Source organism: Theropithecus gelada, chromosome 1 (genome assembly GCF_003255815.1).
Source record: "Theropithecus gelada isolate Dixy chromosome 1, Tgel_1.0, whole genome shotgun sequence".
In the NCBI taxonomy this organism is placed as follows: domain Eukaryota; kingdom Metazoa; phylum Chordata; class Mammalia; order Primates; family Cercopithecidae; genus Theropithecus; species Theropithecus gelada.
The window spans coordinates 2,283,395-2,299,857 of record NC_037668.1 but is presented as its reverse complement, the minus strand read 5'-3'; the positions used below and the strand labels follow the sequence as shown (position 1 = coordinate 2,299,857).

At 40.2% G+C, this 16,463-nt stretch overlaps 1 protein-coding gene across 5 annotated transcripts in view; it reads right to left on the bottom strand.

Moving 5' to 3' along the window:
- The window catches only part of AHCYL1 (adenosylhomocysteinase like 1), a 46,020-nt gene that overhangs the window by 11,050 nt on the left and 18,507 nt on the right, over nucleotides 1–16,463 (bottom strand). For 2 of the 5 annotated variants that reach the window (XM_025371117.1, XM_025371038.1), the window contains 4 exons: nucleotides 4,175–4,286; nucleotides 1,975–2,118; nucleotides 866–966; nucleotides 328–430 (listed from right to left, as the gene is read on the bottom strand). In XM_025371117.1, the coding sequence (XP_025226902.1) occupies nucleotides 328–430; nucleotides 866–966; nucleotides 1,975–2,118; nucleotides 4,175–4,286 (460 nt within the window). Of the gene's footprint in view, nucleotides 1–327; nucleotides 431–865; nucleotides 967–1,974; nucleotides 2,119–4,174; nucleotides 4,287–9,603; nucleotides 10,160–11,693; nucleotides 11,744–12,047; nucleotides 12,086–13,347; nucleotides 13,449–16,463 lie in introns of those variants that run through there. The other 3 variants (XM_025371288.1, XM_025371199.1, XM_025371359.1) reach the window with 3 other exon arrangements.

Sequence of the window (16,463 nt, the reverse complement as noted above, 5' to 3'; positions counted from 1 at the left end):
GTCTCGATCTCCTGACCTCGTGATCCGCCCGTCTCGGCCTCCCAAAGTGCTGGGATTACAGGCTTGAGCCACCACGCCCGGCCGCCATTAGATTATTTTCAAAGGTCATTTTTAATGACTACATAATATTCCATCATGGATATACATCTTAATTTTATTATCCACATTCTTCCTGTTGAGGTTTTCATCATCCCCAATTTTACAGCCTCTAGACATATATGACATTGTAATGACAATTTTGATACATAAAAGTTATATGTTTGGATAACTATTTTGGGGCAAATTTGGTAAAAAAAAAAAAAAAAAAAAAAAAAATACTGAACTTACCAGCTTCAGCCAGTGCTGCAGCTACTTCATTCTGAGTTGAGTAGATGTTACAAGCAGACCAGCGGCACTGAGCCCCCAGAGCACAGAGTGTCTCAATCAACACCTGTGTAGAGGTATAGGAAGACAGGGTGAGGAAGAGAAGGGCCACCCAGGAATGGAGAGCAAGCCTCAGCAAGATAACAATACCTATCAACTCTACACCAACAGGCGCTACACTGGGAAGTTAGAAAGGGGTATACTCCAGCGAGGTGGTGCACTGGTGTTTAACTTTGCATAAAACGTAGGTTTCTAAAAGTCTTAATAACATTTTATAACAATCGTATGTTTGCAAATCTAGACTTTCCTAGGTCAAGTTTGCTGAAAGTGGGTTTACACATACAAAAAAACCCCAGAAAACCCCACTATTGTGTAGCAGGGAGATCCTACTAATAGTTAGCATTTGGAGGTTGGTGAGTTAGGAAGGAAAAGTGAAACAAAAAAAAAATTGATTTCTTTCTTCCCCTTATCAGAAGTCCCTCTTTTCTTCCAACAAACTCACCGCTGTCTGGGCTGTGATGTGTGTACAGCCCACTATTTTAGCACCAGCCAAGGGCTTCTCCCCCTGAGCACGTTTCCTGAGTGAAATCAGAGCAGACATGTCTGTGAAAGAACAGAGGATTTGAGCTAGGTCTGCACTAGCAGTATCATCAGTTCCTGCCCCAGGGCTGGTCTGGATCTGTTGAGATACGGTGAGATGAGACAGAAAAACTTTAAGCCTATTTTCATGATGACTGGCAGCTTCAACAGCACAGTAATAGTGGAGAGCGGTCATGCAACCACTTGGAGTTTCTCTCTTCCTCTACTGCTTCAGCTTTATACACAGAGGACTGAACAGAGAATGAAGTAAATCCTTAAAACTGATCAAAATGAAGGGTAAATCTCATCATTCATTTGGGAAGAGAGGAAAGTAGTTAAGGCACTGGCTAACAGATCCCTATATATAAAATCATCAGACCAGAAAGACTGTACCCTCAGCTGAAATCACTAACTTCTGTTTTTCTATGCTGTCTTACCGTATCCTGTCAGTCTGTTTGGTTTCTCTATTCTCTTTCAGTAAAGAACATGCCTTCAACGTGTAAACAACACAAGAGTAAAGAGGACCTTACTGGGAGTGGTTGGGGTAGGGAAACCAAGATTCAACTGTTTGTCAGTCACTTTTACTCTGCTCCAGCAGAGGGTGCTCAGGACCAAACAAGACGCTAGGTCACCACATCCTTAGCTTAAAACCCTTCCTCATCAGCTGTTTCTGGGCAATCTGGGTCTCTGGCATTGGCAGCTATAGTAAGATCCCATATAACCAACTACCAAGTAGTGATCTAGGACTTGCCAATTCTGCCATGTAGATCTTTGAATACGGTGGTGGGGTGGGGTGGGGAGGAAAACAGAAACTACTCTGTGTGTCATCACCACATGCTGAGAACAGAAGGAAGAGAGAACAAGAATCCTGAGACTCAAGTTCCATAGAGAGAGAAGTGTTTATCCGGAAGTCCATAATACTTTCTTCCCAGTATACTTTCAAGTCAGCTTTCAAGTCTTAAGTTGTTTGTGGATTCTGATGGCCAACAAGAGGGTCGTTTCTCGTCCCCTAAACCACTCCCTTTTCTTTACCTTGCTCTGCAATCTCAATCTCCCGGCGTCCAAATTCTGCCTGCTTGATGTTCTTCACACAGAAATTGCTGCTGCCCTTGGAGTTGGTTTGCTGCTTCTCTCGGGGAGAAACCTCGTCATCAGAGCTATCTGTGTAGGATGCAGCTAGAGCCAGGAAAGAAAAAAACAAGGATAGAAAAACCTCAGTGGCCCCAACTCTACAGAGTGCAGTCCCCAAGGGACTTTCATTTAAGTCAAGGGAACACTCTTAATTGGAGTTACCTTTTATAACCCTCTCACTTCTGCTCCTCTAGGTTCTAATTGGTGGTATGAATGAAAATGTTGTGGATGCTTCCGTGTTGCAGCTCTTTCACCCACCCTAACAATATTATGCCATTAGTGCCTGTGATAAGGGACTACTGATTCTAAACCTGTACCAGCTATAGTAATCCCAGATAATAGAGGTACCTGGTCCCATCTGGATTGGAACTAGACCTGGCAAAAACAGAAGAACAATTTAGGGCAGATAAGGAACGGTATTTCTGTAGATTACTGGTTCTCAAATTCAAGCATCTGTCAGGATCACATGGAAGGTTTGTTAAAACATATATTGCTAGACCCCATGGCCAGTTTCCCATTTGGCAGGTATGGGGTGGCACCTAAGAATAGTATTTCTAACAAGTTACCAGGTGTTGCTGATGCTGCTAGTCAGAGGACCATGCTTTGAGAACCATGGATATAGACAAAAGTGATCAGATAGTCTACAAGGGATTTTACACTAAGTTGTGCTCAAGGAATAGAGAAAGAAATAAATGGCACAAAAGGCAAGCAGCTCTGGTTCTATTGATAGCCCTGGGAAAGTCTGTCAAAATGACCAACTTAAAAAGCGGTTTCACATAAAAGCCAAAAATACCACTTATCCGACAGATATGCATGAGGATATACAACAATCATTCCTTACCTCTCAAATCACTTTTTTCCTCTCTGAATTATTTTCCTCATCACAGTTTCTAGTATATCTGGACTCTCTCATGGACTGACTTCTATGTACAGGTCCTCCTCCGGTCCAGCTAACACAAATACTACTAAAGCTTATCTTCCCCACGATGACAATTTAACCATATCACTAAGCTTTTTAAAAGGCTCTAATACATTTCTGTAACATGGCCATCAAGATCTTTGAAGACTTTTTAAAAGCCTTCTTCAGTCGTTTTATCGTTCTTCCTCTCATAACTCAATTTTTCACAATTAATTTTTCTTCTTTCTTGGCTACAATTAGCCTGCTTGTCACACACCACTTTTTATCTGTCACTCCAAGATCACATATAATGGCTTTTCATTTATGTTAATCCTTAATGTTAGTAATACAATGTAAAAGGTATTCTGGCAAAGGACAATGAATGGTTTTTGGTACAAATATCTGCTGACATTAATAGCAATCTGTAACCTCTTAATCTTTTAACAATGAGTCTTCACTTAAACGACAACAAAGTTGTACTGGATGCCCCATTAGATGTCCCTAATGTTTTCTCCTATATTCAGCTGCCAAGATTCTATATTCTTTTCCATGCTAATTTTCTAATACATACTCTGTAGTTGGGAAGGACACAATACGAAATAGAAAAAGACTTTATTTATAGAGAGTTAAGACAGGAGGAGAGAACTACAAAGAAACAGAGCTGGAGTCACATTATAGTAGTCTGAATCTTTCCTACTCCAGAGGCTAACAGGGAGGATATTTCAACAGAAGGAATAACCCAATAAATAAAAGAAGCCTAGATATTAATTTTCTTGTTACAATCTAAGCAGTCTTGGGGACAAGAAAGAAAGAGATAGGTGGCAGGATATATTTCATACAAAGAAATCGTGCTTCAAAATGCACTTCTTTTTTAAGGCCAATTCTGTCAGCCAAAATAGCATTGATTTCTTCCCTTTGAAATGCAGGTGGATCAATGTGGGAATGGGAACTAGCCCAGTCCTACCAACTGGCCACTGGCCACAGACCACACACATAGACAGCCAGGGGGAAGAAAGTCTCGAGTCAACAGAAGCTTCCCCAGCCTGACTGCAGAACATTCCCAGTGCCCAGCCACTAACTAACAGTTTTCAGCACAAAGGTGGGCAGTCATAACATGAGGTATTTTCAGATTGCTAAGTGAACAACACTGGTAGCAAACAGGGAAGAGAGATTAGAGAGGACATAGAGTTCATTCACACCTACCTGAACTGTAGCTGTCAGTGGAGGACTGTGAAATCGAGCGAGACAAAGATCTTCGGCCAGTTTTGGTGGGGAATTTGGTGAACTCCTGCATGTCATCAGCAAACTGGATTTGCTATATAAAAGGAAAACAAACAGTTGAAAACTTGTACGGAAAATCAGTGAAATGTTTTCTTTTTGGAAGGTTATACATTGCCTTTCCTAAAAGCCAGTGTTGTCACATGGCTCCTACTAAGCCAGCAACTTTCCCACCAGAAATGGGGGAAGGCCAAGGCTCCCAAAACATCAATCACTGTGTCCTCCCAATTGTTTCTGCAGGATTTGGGAGGAGGGGCTAAGGTTAAGACCCAACTTCTTTTAGTATTTGTCCAATTTTACAAATCTTTCTCACATTCCATCAAGTTTTTTTTCCCTCTTATAACCCTGACAGATTAAACTCTTTACCCTTCTTCCCAAATCTTTCAGAAAACAGAATCTCATAGTGCTACTGGGGTTTTTTGGTTTTTGTTTTCAGAATATTCTCTTGTAGCACATTCCTAAAGTTGGCGATGGTCTTGCTTTCTGAAAGAATTATAAAGAGATGCCTAGAAATGGTGATGGGCATTAGGGTGCCAATACTCAGAGCCCAACCATATGTCTATACTTCACAAAGCCAATGTAGTATCTCCAGAACCTTCTATCCTAGTAAAAATTTAAAATACCAGAATATAATTATAAAGATAAATTGAAAAACCCACACACACTATAGTAAAATCTAACTCATTAGGACTAATTTGAAGGAAGGAGAAAATAATGACTTGGTAAACTTTGCATTAAAAACTTCCTTAAATGGGCCAGGCGCGGTGGCTCACGCCTGTAATCCCAGCACTTTGGGAGGTCAAGGCGGGTAGATCACGAGGTCAGGAGATGGAGACCAGCCTGGCCAAGATGGTGAAACCCCTTCTCTACTAAAAATACAAAAATTAGCTGGGATTGGTGGCAGGCACCTGTAATCCCAGCTACTTGGGAGGCTGAGGCAGGGAACTGCTTGAACCCGGGAGGCGGTGGTTGCAGTAGGCTGAGATCGTGCCACTGCACTCCAGCCTGGGTGACAGAGCAAGACTCCATCTCAAACAACAACGACAACAACAACAAAAACAAACAAACAAACTTCCTTAAATGAAGTAAGTCAGAACTAGATAATTCTTTGAAGAATACTTGGAAAACTGGATCTAATCAATAGCAAATAGCTTGCAATTGATATTATTTATAGATTTATAAAGTGTGTAACACTTTTATTACATGGTTTAAACCTTCCTCCTGAACTCCTGTTTAAACTCTGATAAACCCTTTCTTCAAAATAAAATAAACTTCACCATCCTGAAACAAGCAGGATGGTTTGAGAATGTGAACTGAGATTCTGTCCACAATCCAACTAAATCTGAAAAGGTTCCCATAGAGAATCCATTAAGCTAAGTCTTTGGCAAATACTCTGGAAGTGTAAATGACTACAGATTAAAATCTTCTCTGTATAATACTGGCAACATGGGTATAGCCACTTTAAATTAAAGCCAGGAACAGTAAACTACTCGTTAGTTACAGCTACAAAAGCTTCACCTCCTCTTTCACAAGTACCCTTCAGCTAGAGGAGCACCAGATTGCAGTGTAGGAATCAGGTTTAAGTGGGCAGCCTAGGCATAAGCAGCTAATATAAACAAATTGGAAACGGAATTAGCAGGACTCCACAGGTAATAAGGCAGTAATTAAGGGAACACAGGTTTGTGTTTGCAACTTTCTATCTAGCATGGTTCACAGCAAGAATGAAAGCAGAGACCAGCCATGTAGTAACAGCCATGGATACTATCAGTAGTAGGCCTAAGATAAAACTCTGAGGGTACTTCTATTTAAAACTTATCCTAGTTCAGTATCCAGCTGGGCAAATTTTTTTCTTTAGCCTACTCTGTGAAATAAGGAGGTGACAGAGGACAGATCCTGTTTAATTAAATCTAAGGACAGATCCTAAAGGCATGAAAGGGAATGAGCTACCTATGCTGGCACTTAGCCCAGGGTCTTAAATATATGGGAAGGCATTCAATGAATATCTGTGGAAGGAGTGATCCTTTCAAAATCCTTTCTTATGTTTCCACACAATTAGGATTCAAAAAAGGAAAGGAAGAAAAAAATACTTTCTTGTGTAAAATAAATCAATCAAGTTTCAAAGATAAATAAAAAAGTAAATAAAGACTCAAGTCAAACCACATATACTGCACCGGAGCTAAACAAATATCTTTATACATCCAAAGCTGCTTTTTTAGTTTAGGTGCTAAAATTTTAACGATAAATAGCTTAAACATCAAAAGCACAACTATCTTTCAAAAAAAAAAAAAATACTCATTGCGGTGGCCACAGGTCAGCATTTGCCCTTCTAGATAGGATTCCTCACTGCATGTTCACATGATTTCTGCTGTCAGCAAAGCTAGTTTCACTGAAGAAATTAATCGAGGACCAAGGTAATGACTTCCAATTCAATATGCTGTTATTTTGGTGATGGCAAAAAATACAGTCACGAGACCATCAAACCCTCTTAACACTCTCCAGAGGCAGCCCTTCCTCCACCAGCCTCCCTGCTGCCGGCATAATGCAGACTATTCTATTCAGAAGCTGCTCTCCCCTCTGCTGATTCCTTCCTCTGTTTGCCTTTTTTCAAAGGGTTCTGGGCATGTTCCCAGATGCCAGGTACATGAAGGGTGACGGTGGGGGAGGGAACTGCAATAACGCTTGCAGTTTTTTAGATAGAGAGGTGGCTGTGGCAAGAGAGAAATGTTTTTCTTCAGCAACTTAAAAACTGAATAATCATAATTTCCCCTTATATTAATACAGCTCATCAGTAGCCTAAAGCTAAGCAAAATCTTTCCCATCTAAAAATACTGGACTGTATTGCAAGCAGCTTAGCAGCTTACTAACCAGTGCAGTGCCCCTACCTCCCCATCTCTCAAATAATGAATATGGTCCATATTTGAAGGGGGTAGAATGTTAACTCAAGCCATGGCAAGGATGAATGGGTTGCGTATTCTTGCAGCTGTTTGACATTCTCACCACTTATAAGGTGTCCCAGCAAGGTCTTCTCTTCCACCCCAAATTACATGCTGAAGAGAATCTGTGTTACAACTGATGCTGTGGAATACATTTGCTCTGCCAGTTTCCTCCAGACCTGTTAGCTCCACTGGTTATCTTCACAGCTAGTAGCTCTGTTTTCTCTTGGTGAACTACCTCCTGGAGCATTGTTCACCCTCACACTGTAAATATAAACACTGCTGCCAAAAGCAACTTTTGGATATCACAAGTTTTCTCTCCAGATCTCAACAACAGCCTTCTGATTGGGTTGGACTCACTGCATTTAAGGCAAATATGATAATCTGGGTAAGACGAAAAGACTACAAAGTTGTTCTGTTTCTATTAATTCCTATCATCATAATTTCTTCCAAACATTAAATCTTAATTGCTGTGCTTTCATCTTTCTTCAAATCTACCATCTACAAGGAATACTACACCTAAAAAAAAAGTAGGATTGGGAAGAGAAGGAATGGAAAGGAAATACAGTGGTTGAAACGCAGAAAGTATCTTTAAGTAAAAAGTCTTACGTTAAAGAACGATGTTATGCTTGAGTACTCACCACCTCATAAACAGCCTTACCCACAACTGAACAAGCACACCAGTGTTCCATTCTTACACTAAGAGCATATTTATGAAAGGCTAGAAGGTCAGATTGACCCATTCTTCAAATAGCACACCCAAATACAGAAGTCTACTTGCTGCGTCTTAAAAACCCAATTAAATATCAGGCCAGTTTAACATGCTATTTAAAGCACCTCTTCAAATAGCTTAGCAGGTACAATGGTTGACTTTCTTCCATTTGATACTGAGAATGGTAAAGAAAAGCTCTACCAAACGAATAATTTGGGGTATATCCACTACCTAGTGGGAAGTCTGCTGACAAAGTGAGCTGAAAGAATTGTGCAGACCTTACCAAGAAAAGGGTAGCAGACACAATCCAAAAAAGTTACACACCTCAAGAGAAGAAAAATTGTATGCTATTCATTTAGTTGATCCTAATTGATATATATTTTTTACCATTAGAAGCTGAGTTTACTTTCACAAACACACATCCTATATTCTTAGAAGTTAAAGAGCCCAGCTACACTCCTTCCCAGGGCCCACCCAGTTTTGCCTGCCATCTCCTGAATGAGAAAGAATTAACAGCTACCAGAATTCCACTACAACATTAAAATGTTCTTTAACATTTTAGCCTAGAAATGGTGATCAGGATAATACCTGTGGTGCATTATATTCTTTAATCATCACATTTGCTAGGCACCAACTAAGTATCCAGTGCTACTCCAGGAAAGTTCTATGTAAGGAAACATGGTCCCTTAAAATCTGTAGACATGTTTTGACCCACAGTAGAGTAACATAAGTGGCCTTGGCATGGAATTTCACTGCTCCATGAGGAACATGCCAGATACTATAGTCTTCATAGCCTTATCTGGATATTGTTTAACCTAGGTTTAACTTAGACATTTTGTCAAATTTGTTATTTTAAATGCCAATCTAATAGCTTTTAATTTCCTCAGAAAGGTTTCTTCCTAAGGGTAAAGAACTAGATTCAAAGATAAACAGCAATTACTAGGAAAACAAATCATTAAGAAAGTGTAACGTAGAAGTAAGCAAAGCAGTCTTTCTTACTGCAGAGAATTATTTGAAGGGCTAGTATCCCTCTTTTGGTACACTACTGATTCTCTGGGACATTCCTAAATTTATATATTCTGTCCCATTGTCTCTCCTAGCATATTGTGTGTAGAGATTTTTCTGTTTAGAAATTATGGTCAGCATATTTCTTAGCAACTGAGCAAAAAAAAAAAGTAACAATAAAAAACTAGAAATTTTAACAAGTTCATCATTACTAAGCATAGTGTGTTAGAACACTTTTCAAGATTCCTACATCTTTTCTAATCCCTCTTTCACACATATTTTCTGGTTAAATTATTCTTTCTTCTACAGATTCTACCCTCACCCACTCCTTTTTCAGAGGAAAGGAAGAGGATATGGCAGACAGCCAAAACAGGTGTAACACCTTTACTTCCTTACTCTTTCTCTCTTTTTAAAGAGACAGGGTCTCACTATGTTTGCCAGGCTGGCTGCAAACTGCTGGGCTCAAACAATCTTCTCACCTCCTGAGCAGCTGGGACTACAGGCCCATACCACCCTGCCCAGTTTTTCTTGATATTTACCAGTCTGATTCCCATTTCAGATGAACCCAAAGAAACAGTTATCAATAAAAACCCACTCCTTGGTACAAGAAATACACACGTCTGAATACCTTTCACCTCAAGTAAAAAAAAGTTTCCCCAAGAAAGGAATTCCCTTCCCAACACAATGCCCCCAGACACACCCACCGAAAAACAACTTATCTCAAGGGCATCAGTCTCAGGCCAGAGTTGAATCCACAGCCACCTCCAGTCACTTCTTCCATTCCCTCGTGCAGAAACCAGTCTTCTGAGACTCAGCAGGTTTTGGCTGCTCCCTGCTCTCCTTCCCTGTCTCAAGTTTCTTAAGTTCTCAGTCTCCCCAGATGGGGCCTGAGTTTCTGGGGGGAGAGGGAGGGCAGGCTGACTAATCTCAGCACATATCTTCCCCCCCAACTCCCGCCTCTGTCTCAACAGTAACAGGATATAATACACACACAGCTAGAATCGAATTCCACAGTCAGAAGCAATACTCCTTTCAAAGTAGGACTCAACTAGATCTTCTGTCAATGCTGGCGGCAAGAAGAGGTGAGGCAATACCAGGCTCCAAACTGCTGAGTCACTTAAAAGGTAAGGAATATACAGCTTGAAAAACTCTGCCAAGAGTAGTTTGACCCTTGTGAGCTACTCCCCTCTCTTCCTATAAGACAAAACACTTCACTATTATCTCCCAAAGTGCTCCAGTCAATATGCAGGATCGAGGCCTGCGACTGTCAACTAGAAGTAAAAATAAGAGGTTTAAAAAAAAAGCAATAAGTAGGACTGAAAAGGGCTTCCCAATCTTTTGACCACAATTTGCAAAAGAATGTAACACACATCTAGACTGTTTCCATACCTATTTAGCTATCTACTACCTACCCAGTTGCCTGACCTGTCCATATTTCTCTTTTCCTCAGTCCCACCACCAATAGTATATTAACACATGCCAGTCATCTCTGTTTCTCCCGACATTGAATTATCATCAATTCTAGGTTTTAAAAAAACTCAGTACAGGTGACTGAAGAAATCCTGGTTCCTGGAACATATCCACTACTTTAGTGATAACACTAAAGTCTCCTCTCCCACCTGCTACCCTCCATCCTCACTTGCTAGCACCACTGTTTACTTTTCCAACTTTATTATAATCATTTTCAGCATACAAAAAATGTAAAAGCATAGTATAATAAACACCTGTACTCTCCACCTAGAATGAATCTTTCCATTTTCCATAATAGGTTTTTTTCTCTGTATATATACACACATACACATGCATACTTTCACATGGTCCTGTAAAAATAAAGGTTGCAAACATGAACATTACCAATAAATTGTTCCGAATGTATCTTCTAAGAATATTCTCCTACAGAACCATGATGACATATCACACTTAATATTAACAATTATTCTATATCATCATATATCCAGACTGTCCAGATTATATTCAAATTTCCCTAATTTTCTCAAGAATATTTTTTATATCCCAACAGTCTCCTCAACCCTGCCAACCCAGCATGGATTCAAGGTTCATTAAATGCAGTTGGTTGTTAGGTTCTGTTAGCCTCTGCTAATCTAGAACAGTCTCTCCAATGTCCCCCAGCCCCTTGTGATACTGGCTTTTCTTTGAGGAACCCAGATTAATTGTCTCATAAAATCACTCATGTTTTGAATTTTTCAGAGGGTTTCCTTCCTATAAACTGGAAGTTCAGTTCTGAGGTTTTATTAGAAAAAGGTTAAAATTTCCTGGATTATGTAGTATATTTCACCTAGCATCATTATTAGGAGGCACATGTCAGGTTGTTCCACTATTAGCAATGCTAAGATTGAGTCCTGGTTAAAGTGAGACTATCAGATCTCTCCTTTGAAAGGTACATTTTCTCTTTTGCAAGTAAAAGTTAATTTGTAGGGTGATACTTTTTTTCAACATGTTAATATCCTATTCCCTAATGACTTTACCATCTGTTAATAATCCTTGCCTGAACCAATTATATTGGGAAGGTTATAGAATCACAACTTGTATTTTTCTATCAATCCTTTCACATTAGCTGGCATTCTTTTGCAAAGAAAACTCTTCTCCATTTGTCATTCAGATTTTTATGTATTTAACAGATTACACTTAATTACACATTAATTGCACTGAATACTCATATTGTCTCAAATTGGGCCAGTGGGAGCCTCCTTCAAGCTGGCTCTTCTGTCCTTTTGACATGATTCCATTACAGTCCTTCCACTCGTTTTGACAAAAGAAGATATACCAGGCTCACCTTATTCTTCCTCTTCTCCAAACCCGGATTCAACCATTTCTCTCAGGAGCCTTTCTTTTTTTTTTTTTTTTTTTTTTTGAGACGTAGTCTCGCTCTGTCGCCCAGGCTGGAGTGCAGTGGCGCGATCTCGGCTCACTGCAAGCTCCGCCTCCCGGGTTCACGCCATTCTCCTGCCTCAGCCTCCTGAGTAGCTGGGACTACAGGCGCCCGCCACCGCGCCCGGCTAATTTTTTGTATTTTTAGTAGAGACGGGGTTTCACTGTGGTCTCGATCTCCTGACCTTGTGATCCGCCCGCCTCGGCCTCCCAAAGTGCTGGGATTACAGGCGCGAGCCACCGCGCCCGGCTCAAGAGCCTTTCTTTTAGGAGGGGGTAGTATTTAGAAGCTAGTATCTGGAGTAAGAGGTGTGATCATTGCTATTAGAGATGCCTCTACGCCTAGGTTCTTTTGGTAGAGAGAGAAATCAATCCTTTTACTTATGAGTTCATATTGATATTTCTACTTCAGATTCAATATTACTTTTTAAAAAAAGTTTTACTATTTGTATGTCATCTCTAATAAATGTTTACTTATTTGATTTATTCTATAATGCATATAAAATAGTTTCAAAATGACAAGACTAATGATATTATGCACCAAAATTTACTGAGTGAAGTGTCAAGGTTTCATCGAAGCTCTTTTCGTCTTCAGAATATATTTCATAAAGATGTATAGTCAAAGTACTATTTTCTGGGTGACTGAGTAATCAATTTGATATATTAGCTTTGGATTTTATATTTTACTTGGGTTCATTCCTTTTTGTTTGTAAGCAACTTAAAGGTTTCCTTTTTTCTCTTTGATTTTGACATATAAAACATTTACATGTCTCAAAACTTTAAAAGGTATACTCAGAGAAGTTTCACTGCTATTCCTAGCCCTGATACTCTGCGTGTCCCTCCCCATTTTCACTGGTTTCTGGTTTATCTTTTTTATGTTTCTTTTTAGGAGTGTGGGAAGCAAATACATATTATTTTCCCTCCCTTACTCAAAAGGTAGCATGATAATATAGTCTGCACCTTGTTTTTTTCACTTGGGAATCATTTTGTATTGGTTCATAGGGTATAAGAACCAACTAGCATAGGCTCAGGGAAAGAAAAAGCTGTCAAGGCGGGGTGCGGTGGCTCATGCCTGTAATCCCAGTACTTTGGGAGGTCGACGGGGGTGGATCACCTAACATCAGGAGTTTGAGACCAGCCTGACCAATATGGTGAAACCCCGTCTCTACTAAAATTACAAAAATCAGCCAGGCATGGTGGCATGTGCCTGTAGTCTCAGTTACTCGGGAGGCTGAGGCAAGGAGAATTGCTTGAACCTGGGAGGGGAAGGTTGCAGTGAGCCAAGATCACACCACTGCATTCCAGCCTAGGCGACACAGTGAGACTGTCTAAAAAAAAAAAAAAAAAAAAAAAAATTAAATTTTGTGTAGGAAAATATCGGCAAATTTTGTCAATATGTATCACTGCTAGAATATCACTGATCTAAATAGTTTACAAATCATTTTTGTTGAACTTTTGGCATACAAATAACAAGCATCGCTGGTACCACCACCTGACAGCACTAGATGAAGATTTTTACTTAAAGTTGAGTGGACAGGAAGTTTGAAATCCACACTTACTAGTAGGGTGGACACCAAGATCCTGAATGCCTAGATTTATATGACTTTAAGTGCTTTGCCTCAACACCTGTGGCTTACAATTTATAGAGGATTTGCATTTTTAAAACATTCCAGAATCCTTTGAATGTTGCATCTATGCTTCACAAATGAGAAAACAACAGGGGTTGGGGTTAAGTGATTTGCTTAAGGCAATTTGCTACCAACACTGAGATTTAAAAAGCAAAAAAACAACAAAACAAAACAAAAAAACCCACCCACAAGTCCAGTTCTATTTTCCTTCTTTTGGAATAGGCTGGGGAAACGGCAGCTTTCCCCTTTATTTCCAAGGGGTCAGGTTACCTTGGAATGGTCTACTTTTGCACTATAAGCTTTCTGAGCTTATAATACCAGATAAACATTTGTAAGCATTGGTAAAGGAAAATAATTCAGTTCCAAAAATCTTTACTAATTTTCAGAAAAGTAAAATGATGCAAAGAAACGTAATGTTTTTAAGTTGCCAACGAATTGCCATTGAGAAGTACTGCTCCATAGACCTAGAAAGGGTGGGGAGAGTCCAGGAAAAGCAGAGCCCAAACACTGTGGTAACAAAATGTTTCATTCTAGAATATACTTCCATTGTCTTTTGGGAATGGAGTAAGGAGGAGAACGTATGGGCAATCTAATCTTGACTACTTTTCTAGGACAAAAGAAATTAATTCAGAATTCCCTATTTGTATCATTTCCACCAGTGTTTAAGCAAAAATTTTAGTTTAGTATAGTTAAATTGACCACTGATTTTTTTCTTTTTCCTCTTTTGGTCACTGGGGAAATTCACTGGTTATTTCATGAGAAGTTACCATATTCTAAAACATGCAACAGAGAATATACTTTAAATGTGCTTTTTGAAGGGGTTTATCCTGTGCTGAATGGTGCTGGAGGACTACTTCTTTCACACATCTACACTTAGCACAATCAGAGAATTTCTTTTAAACTAAAAACATTCCATTAGGTTCCTTTCTCATCTGTAGTGTGCCACTCAAAAAGCACCCTTTCCAAGTCACCTCACATCTTATGTCTAAAAGATCTAGCAAAGTTGAATTCTACCAACAGAAAAAGAGTTATATTTGGCCAGGTGCAGTGGCTCACACTTATAAACCAAGCACTTTGGGAGGCTGAGGAGGGAGGACCCCTTGAGCCCAGGAATTTGAGACCAGCCCTGGCAACATTGTGAGCCCTTGGCTCCACAACAAATAAAAAAAATTAGCGGGGAATGGTGGTGCGCACTTGTAGTCCCAGGTACTCGGGAGGCCGAGGTGGAAGAATCACTTGAGTCTGGGAGGTCGAGGCTGCAGTGAGCTGTGACTGTGCCAGTGTACAGAGCAAGACCCTGTCTCAAAAAAAAAAAAAAGTTATATTAAATTTGAAGACCTCGGGTTAAAAAAAAAAAAATTGCCATTGATGTATTTCCACTTTCTGGTACCACCTTTGTGACTACTATGACTAACAAAAGTTCTTGTAAGGCTATTATTTTTATTGAAGTATTCTGGATTTAAGTAACATGATATGTGATTACTGAATCTTGGTTTCAAAGTTATGGTAGGTATTTATTTAAAGTAATCAATTAAATAATCTCACTTTTATGTGCAATCTAAAAAAGCCAAACTCATAGAAGCAAAAAGCAGAAGGTTCTTACCAGGAGTCAGGAAGGTGGAAGAAATGAGGAAATGTTGGTTAAAGGGTACAGTTTGGAGTTATAAGATAAATAAGTTCTGGAGAGTTAATGAACAGCACAGTGACTACAGTTAACAATAACATATTGTATACTAGAAATTTGCTAAGAGTAGATCCTAAGTATTCTCATCACATACAACACACACATACACACAAAGTAACTATGAGGTGATGGATATATTAGCTAGCTTGACTGTGGTAATAATTTCACAATGTATACATCAAAATATCACACTGTACACCTTGAATACTTTTTTTTTTCCAAGAGACAGAGTCTTGCTGTCACCCCGACTAGAGTAAAGTGGCAGGATCATAGCTCACTGCAACCAACTTCTGGGCTCAAGCAATCCTCCGGCCTCAGCCTCCTGAGTGGCTAGGCTAACAGTCATGTGCCACCATGCCCAGTTGATTTTTTTTTTTTCCTTTTTTGTAAAAGATGGGGATTTCATTATGTTGCCCCGGCTGGTCTTGAACTCTTGGCCTTGAGCAATCTTCCCACCTCAACCTCCCAAAGACGTGAGCCACTGCTCCTGGCCCAAATACATACAGTTTTCACTTGTCAATTATACTTTAATAAGGTTGAAAAAAATATCCAATACTCAATGAATAGAGAAAATTTTTCACTTAAGAATTTTTACGGCCAGGCTCGGTGGCCCACACCTGTAATCCTAGCACTTTGGGAGGCCAAGGTGGGTGGATCACCTGAGGTCAGAAGTCTGAGACCAGCCTGGCCAACATGGCGAAACCTCGTCTGTACTAAAAATACAAAAATCAGCCAGGAGTGGTGGTGGGCACCTGTAATCCCAGCTACTCAGGAGGCTGAGGCAAGAGGATCGCTTGAACCCAGGGGACGGAGGTGGTAGTGAGCTGAGATCACGCCACTGCATTCTAGCCTGGGCAAAAGAGTGAAACTCGGTCTCAAAAAAACAATTTTTATTTATTTTTATTTTTTAGAGACAGGGTCTCCCTGTGTTACCCAGGCTGGCCTCAAACTCCTGAGCTCAGAGGATCCTCCTGCTTTGGCCTCCCCAAGTGCTAGCATTACAGGCATGAGCCACCACACCTGGCCCAAGAATAAGAATTTTTAATTATAATTTTTAAGAATAATTTTTCTGGCCGGGCGCGGTGGCTCAAGCCTGTAATCCCAGCACTTTGGGAGGCCGAGACGGGCGGATCACGAGGTCAGGAGATCGAGACCATCCTGGCTAACACGGTGAAACCCCGTCTCTACTAAAAAATACAAAAAACTAGCCGGGCGAAGTGGCAGGCGCCTGTGGTCCCAGCTACTCGGGAGGCTGAGGCAGGAGAATGGCGTGAACCCGGGAGGCGGAGCTTGCAGTGAGCTGAGATCCGGCCACCGCACTCCAGCCTGGGCGACAGAGCCAGACTCAGTCTCAAAAAAAAAA